The sequence below is a fragment of the Rhinolophus hipposideros genome, assembly GCF_964194185.1.
Source record: "Rhinolophus hipposideros genome assembly, chromosome: 16".
Taxonomy (NCBI): Eukaryota; Metazoa; Chordata; class Mammalia; order Chiroptera; family Rhinolophidae; genus Rhinolophus; species Rhinolophus hipposideros.
The window spans coordinates 58,375,521-58,382,909 of NC_138062.1; the positions used below are offsets into that span (position 1 = coordinate 58,375,521).

Here is a 7,389-nt window from a genome sequence, read left to right on the forward strand (position 1 = left end):
CAGGGCCTGGCTGCTTTGCCTCGTCCTCAGAGACATTTCCCCATACAAACTCATGTCCCATTTGTGTCCACCCACAGTGGCACTCACATCTGGGCAGCTACTGAGATGGTGGGTGAATTACACTGCTGAACTGACAGGATCCCTCCATCCCATCCATGTAGAACCTGCGCCGCTCCTACCCCAACTCCCCAGCCCAGGTCTCCTCCTCTGGTCTAGCCCTGACCCCATACAATGGCATGGCGGTTTCCAGGATGTATATCCTGCTCGGTCCTACCATATGATTTCTCTCTGGGTCTGTTGAATGAAGGGAAAGAATCCAATTCTAATGACAATGGTCCTTGTCTAATTAAGCAATAAATATTTCATATTCACAGTTCTGTAGTCAAAGGAGGAAGTACATCCATTTCACAGGTTAGAAAACTAAGGCTCAGAGGCAAAGTCACTTGTCCAAGGGTGCCCAGCAAATCAGCAGCAGCAGCAAAACCAGGCCAGTCAGGTCCCATCTACCTTTGAGCGGATCGCAGTGGGGGAGGATGTCCAGGACCCAGCCCCTGTGCCGTGGTCCTGGGAAGCCCCGCTACTTGCCCGGGGTCACCAAGACAGTGGCAGGGAGACTCCAGTCACTCGACTCCCCGTAGTCCGTGAGGTCCTGAGCAGCCACCTGGATGCAGTACCTGGTTTGGGGCCTCACAGCCCTGAGGGTGAAGGATGTGGCTTCAATGGGCCCCACCTGAGAGCAAAAGGAGGGCAGGTCAGTGGGGAGGGGCCATCGTCCCTAGAGCTGCAGGACTGAACCTTCACTCCCTCTGCTGCATAGCACATAGCATGCTCCTACAGCCGCCACCATCTTTGGCCCTCTGTGGTCCTTCCTCACCTGTGCAGACTTCCACACTCCTCAGAGCCACCTTGCTCAGGAATCCTTTGTGGACCACACTAGTCCCTAGGGCTGTCTCAGCGGTAAGAGCCCCAGCTGACCAGAACCCCCCAACCCCGCACCAACCCCACTCCTCCTCCTGACCCCCAACCAGAGCCTCTGGCATCTGCTTCCATGCTTCCCCCACACCAGCCCCCCCTGTATTACCCATGTTTTAACATTTTGTGTTTCTTAGCATGGTTTGACATCTCAAACATCTTGCTGGCTGAGGAGAGACTGCCCTCCTGGGTTCCGCCAGTTCTTATACATGACAAAGCGTCACCCAGAAGCACGCTTTTCACATCCAAAGCAACCGATCCTGCGTCTGTACCCACAACCCACCTCCTTTCTCTAGTTTCCCAAAGGAGCCAGTATTGTCCCTGCCGCCCTTAGCCCGCAGGGATTATTCACACTCTCCAATCCTAAGCAGTTCACCCCGCCCAGCCATTCCCACAAAAACCCCAGCAAAGGCTCTGGCCTCCGATCTCCCCTCACTCCTGCTCCTGCCATCCTGATGTTGCAGTGCGTGGCATGGCCTGTCCCCTTCTCTCAGAAAATATAATCCATTCTTCTTTCAATGGCCTTGACCTGTCCGTTCCTCACACAGGAACCTCCGCCTCAGACACTCAGCTCTGCCTTCCCTGCTTTCTCTCCTGTCCATCCTTTCTTCCCTGTCCCCACCACTCCACACTGCCCCTCTCCGACCGGTCCTGTCTTCCTTCCAGGTCCCCTCTCATCCTCAGAATTGATGAGTCAGACAAAGAGTTAATAAGAACGAGTGTGGGAGCTAACACGAATAGGTTAACCAGCCAGCTCTGAGCTCCCGGCTAGCGCTACCCGTGCAGGCTGACAAACACAAGGACAATTTCTGGAGGAGGCCCAAGTGCAGTTCTCAGCAAGGGACCAGCCGCCGCGGTAAACAACTGCACGATGACGCACCCCTGCATCCTGCAGGAAAGATATAAAACCCCAGCTAAGCAGCAACCTGCGGCCATTGTCTAGTTTGGACTTTGCCCTCGGCAACCCCTATGCCAGTGTTTCTCTCCTTACTACCCAAGGCAGCCGTCATCTTTAGACACTGCCATGGGCATTCACTCTGCCCGTCCTTTCATAAAACTTTCCTTGCTTTCCTACTTTTCTGAGTCATGAATTCTTTCACAAACGACCAGGGGTATTCTAAGCCTGTACAAAAATGTCCCATTCCAGCCACACAGGGAGCTTTGCAAACCCAGGTTTGACTATCTCCCATCCTTGCTTTATCCAAACGGACTCATATTGTCCCCAGAGGTGGTGTTGTAAGTTTTAAATTTAGATTACTTAAGGGTAGCACGACTTCATAAACACACTCCAAGTGACTGGCTTGGGCACTTTAAAACTGAGATTTATGGCATGTAAGTTTTATCTCAATTTAAAAATTGCAAAGATTTAAAAAAAATTGATGATCACTAAATGAAATGTAAAAGCCAGTTCCGGGGCTACTCACCACATTGGGATGGCTTGGCAGCCACATGTGGCTCATGGCCACTGTTCTGGGAAGAGCAGATATGGAAGATTCTCACCAGACCCTGCCTTTATTGTGTATTTTTCAAGGACTTAAAACAATATATATTGTTTCCAATCAAGATGAAACTCACATGGCATAAAATTAACCATTCTAAAGTGGACAATTCAGTGTCACACATTCACAGTGTTGTGCAACCGGCACCTCTAATTCTAGAACATAGAACATTCCATCAGCCCCAAATGAAACCCTGACCCCATCAGCAGTCACTCCCCATCTCTCTGCCCCAACCCCTGGCAACTACGAATCCACTTGCCATCTCTTGATGTGCCTGTTTGGACATTTCCCATAAGTGGAATCACACACTGTGTGGCCTGTGTGTCTGGCTTCTCTCATGAGCACCGTGTGTTCAAGGTCCATCCACGCTGTGGTAAGTGTCAGCGCCTCCCTCCTTCTCTCGGTGGAGTGACACTCCCATGTGCAGATGGGCCGTTTGTGTACCCATTCACCCACTGACAGACATTTGGGTGTGTCCACCTTTCAGCTGTTGTGAATAGCGCTGTTATGAACACTCCTGTACAAGGATTTGTTTGAGTCACTGTTTTCAATTCCTTGTGGCAGATCCCGAGGCGTGGAGCTGTTGGGCAGCCTTACTGCGCACACTAGCAACCTGGAGCTACCTGGGAGGCCCCAGCGCACCTTTACACCGCGCTGTTCCCTCTGCCTCTGGGATACACCCTCCCAGGCCACCCTCGTCTTCCTCACCTGGCGGAAGCGGGCAGCTCCGTGCCGCTTATAGCGGACCCGGTACTTGAGGGAGAAGATCTCTGGGAAGGGCCAGGACTTGGGGGGTTCCCACTGCACCCGCAGCTGCTGCCCAGGGAGGGGACTCAGGTGCACTCCTTCTGGAGGGTCTGGTTTGACTGATGGAGAAAGAGGAGGCAGGGTCAGCAGATGGCAGGTTCAGTCATTCGTTCATTCAAACAACGAACAAATATCAATTGACACTGGAGCCATGGCACTGAGCAGTACAAACCCAACCCATCCTCTTGGAGCTCAATTCATCAGGGCACAAGAGAAAGCACAAGAAGCAAACCTACTGATGGTAAAGAGCAGGGAAGAAAGTTCAGGAATGCAAGGAGAGGAGTGGTTCGCAATGTTTTCATGAGACATAATTCACATACTGCAAAACTCACCCTTTCAAAGTGTACAGTTCGGTGGTTTTTAGTACATTGACATTGTGCAACCGTCACCACTATTTAATCCAGAACATTCCCATCACCCCCAAAAGAAATCCCACATCCATTAGCAGTCACCGGCCGCCCCGCTCCCCTCCTCCCCAATTTCTGGCGGGGAGGGGATGAGGCAGATCGTGCAGGGCCCTGTGGGCCACCGGGAGGACTTGACCTTTACCCTGAGGGAGGTGGGAGCCCCGGAGGGCTGTGACAGAGGAGGGGCGGGACCTGACTCAGGTGCTCACACGCGCCCTCTGGTGGCCGCTGCAGGTTGGCCCGACTGGGGAAAGATAATGCAGGGCCTGAGTCTGGTGCTCACAGACGCCCTCTGGTGTCGGCTGTGGGGAAAACAGACGATGGGGGACGAGGGTGGGAGCCGGAAATGAGGGTGAAGAGACTGCATTGGTCCACGTGGGAGATAATGAGGCTGTCCAGATGGAGGCGCAGGAGGGTGAGAAGTGGGCGGATTCTTGATTCATTATGAAGATGGAGCCTACAGGCTCCATGATGGAGGACAGGACTGGGTGACAGGTAGAAGACGGGAGGGGGGGGCGGTCAGAGAGAGAGGGGGAGGAGCAGGAACAAGCCAGTGGCCCTCCACACCCGCGACTACTGCCCGTACTCACTGATGTGCTCTGGGATAAAGGGCACGAAGCTGCTGCTGACGCCCCAGGAGTGGACAGCTGTGACATTGAGCATGTAGGGTACCATGGAGAACATCTGGACATCTGGGATTGTGCAGCTGGTGGCTTCTGGTGTCTTCTGGAGGCAGGGCCAGCTCTCCCCATGGGCGGCCACTCCAAGCCTAGACATGGGGTGGGCACTATGAGGGCCTCAGCACTTCCTGTTGGCCAGGCCCGTTCCCTACACCCCAAGTGGGAAGAGCAGATGAGCGGGGTCCTGCTTTTGGCTCTGTAACCCTGGGAGAGGCACTCACCCCAACATCACAAAGCCTGCAATGACCCAGGGTTGGGGTCATTGACACAACACAGGAAAAGCTGGAGTTGCACATTCTAAAGATTTCTGGACTGTCAACATTGCAGCGTTAGAATTCTAACGTTCTGAGCTCTACAGATTCACAGACTCTGGAATCTGAAATAGTAAGATTCTGGTTCTCTCCATTTTTGAGACTCTAAGATTTCAGACTTTAGAGACTTGAGCTCAGCACCGTCCATAGCACTTTGTACAACTTCCAAATGTCCTGTTTCTGCATTGTCAGATGTAGCCTTAGTCACCTATGGCCCTAGCATGGGTGAGTGTGACTTTTACATTTATTTGATCTAATCTAAATGTAAAGTTTCCAGTTATCAGAAAACTTGGAAAAGTTGTTCAGGACACGTTGAGTGCAAGAATCTACTCCAACCTCAAATTTTATGAAATCTAATCAGAGATTAAGATTTTTCCAATGGAAGTGTAGCATCTGAAGTGAAATGTGCAATATGCATAAAATACACGTGGAATTTTGAAGATTCAGTAAAAAAAAGAACGTAAAGTAACGCATTAATTTTTAAAAGAATACATGTTGAAGCGATAATAGTTTAGTGATTCCTATTAAATATTCATTTCCATTATACACTTAAACATATACCTTGTATATAAGCACATTGAATTGCATTATACTCAATCATATTAAGTGATAAATATTTGGAATGTACAGACATTATTTAAAAAGGATATTTAAACTAATTTTACCCATTTCTTCTTTTTTAATGTGGCGTCTATAAAATTGTAAACTACACATGTGACTGACAGAATGCATTGTGGGAAGTGTATTTCGATGGGGCAGTACTGCCCTGGATGCAGCAGAGGTTTCCGGTTAGCACTAAGCCTGCACTGGCCCCGGTCCCACGCTCTCTGACCTGTACGTGGCGATGAAGGACGTGGACCTGGTGGAGTTTGCAGCAGGCGGCAGGGCCCAGAAGCAATCGACGGCAACTGGGTACCTAGCGGCGCGGCACCGCGCTCTGGGATGAGTGGGGGCTGCTGGGGGCCCTGGAGGGAGAGGGGGGAGCGTGAGCTTGGGACCCACCCCAGAACTGCAAACACCCTGCCACGTGCTTCTCCCTACCTCACTGCTAGCCAGTGCCAGGCATACAGTAGGTGGCTAATAAAGGTTTGTGGGATGAGTGACTACTTGCGTGAAAGACGCGGACATCATCTCTCCCCCACTACAACCTGCCAAGGCAGGAACTATTGGCAAATTTCCCAGATGGGGAAACTGAGGTCTAATAAGCCACAGAGGGGACCCGGGTGGCAGGGAACCCTGGTGTGAGGGAGATATCTTACTGTATCCCCTCTTCGGAACAGATGTGTTTTGAAGCACATGAAATGAATGCATGCAGTTAAAATTTGTCTCTCTTTCTCTCTCTCTCTCTCTCTCTCTCTCTCTGTCTCTCCTCCCACCCCCAGGTGGTGGCTGCCACTTCCTGGTATCACTTTGGGGTAGGACTCATCCGCTTTGTGCCTCAGTTTCCCCATCTGTGCAATGGGATGGTACCCCCCTCCCACCAGGGGGCATGCAGTAGGTGTGTGAGCTCCCACCCAACCCCAGAATATTCCACGGCAAAGTCCAGTCCCCAGATAATGTCCCTCTGCCCTGGGCCCCCAACCCCACAGGGGTTTCACATACCTTCTCTCCCACTGCAGGGTGAGCAGCTGGCCCAGAGGGCGAGGGTCAGGATAAGTCTTGGGATCATGGTTCCGGTGGGCTCTGCTTTCGGAGCTGGGGTGGGGAACACCCTTAGGGAGGCAGGGTACTCAGACCCACCTGGGGGAAACCAGCCCCCTGCGGGAAACCACTTCCCCTTCCCGGGGTTTGGCTCACTGGCTGGTTTGTGGGGCCACAGAGTTGAGCAGCGATGGCAGAGGAGCTCCCAGTCCAAGGCAGGGGTGCGGAAGGCTCTGAGGGTGCGGGCAGGGAGCAGAGGCCAGGAAAGGGAGAAGTGGACCCTCCGTGGCCTTTCCCAGCACAGCCTCAGTCAGTCCCTTCCTTCCGGCTGCAGCGAGGAGGGGTTGGGGAAACCCCGGGAGGGGGATGATGACATGGAGAGAGACAGAGACAGAGACAGACTGGGAGAGTGAGACCCAGAGGGAGAGACAGACAAGAGCAGAGACTGATAAAGATGAAAACAGACACACACACAGATGAGTGAGGAGACTGAGAGGAGGAACAGGATTAGAGTCAGAGACAGAGACAAAGACCTAGGGAGAAATGCAGGGACACAGGGAGGCCCAGGTACCCACACAGGAGATGCCCGTTCACGCAGACCCAGGGATGGGGTCCCACACCTACCAGCCGCACTCCACAGCCCAGGTCACGGACAGACAGAAACGCAGACCCTGGGACGCAGCTCCCCACCCCCACGAACATTCTCTCACCCATGGGGACACCCAGGGACAGGCTGGACACTGGGGGTTTACAGCCACACTCACCTCCCCTCCCTTAGCTGGAAAGAGCTGAGAACCCCCAGGGGATTTCGTGCAAGTTGCCCAGGGGCAGGAGGTTGGGGGTGGGACAACCCTTCCCAGAGGCCGGGTTTAGGGTAAGGAAAGTGAGGTAAGTGCAGGCCCAGCTCCTGTCTTCACTTAACATTTGGGTATTTTGTTCATCAGGAACTTTTTGGTGCTTGCCCACTTTGACTTTCTAAAACATTGCGTTCACAGTGTTCATCCTGGACACTGAGATTTTGGTGCGAGTGGTGAGTGCCTCCCTCTCCTTACCCTGAGCCTGGCTCTGGGAC

General features: G+C 52.6%; 1 protein-coding gene across 1 annotated transcript; it reads right to left on the reverse strand.

The window, feature by feature from the left end:
* Nucleotides 1–513: 513 nt before the first annotated feature.
* EBI3 (Epstein-Barr virus induced 3) lies at nt 514–6,490 on the reverse strand. The gene is made up of 5 exons (XM_081076460.1): nt 6,279–6,490; nt 5,509–5,641; nt 4,276–4,454; nt 3,180–3,337; nt 514–730 (listed from the first exon to the last, which is right to left on the reverse strand). Exons 1-5 carry the CDS (start codon nt 6,343–6,345, stop codon nt 578–580), a joined length of 690 nt encoding a protein of 229 aa, XP_080932586.1. The 5' UTR covers nt 6,346–6,490; the 3' UTR covers nt 514–577.
* Between the last annotated feature and the right edge of the window lie 899 nt (nt 6,491–7,389).

Excerpts from the sequence above, each read along its gene's own strand:
- EBI3 (XM_081076460.1), bottom strand. The coding sequence starts at position 6,345 with ATGATCCCAAGACTTATCCTGACCCTCGCCCTCTGGGCCAGCTGCTCA. Across the intron at positions 4,455-5,508 it reads TCCTTCATCGCCACGTACAG|GCTTGGAGTGGCCGCCCATG; the intron begins GTCAGAGAGCGT and ends CCCCATGTCTAG. Across the intron at positions 3,338-4,275 it reads CTTTATCCCAGAGCACATCA|TCAAACCAGACCCTCCAGAA; the intron begins GTGAGTACGGGC and ends TTTCTCCATCAG.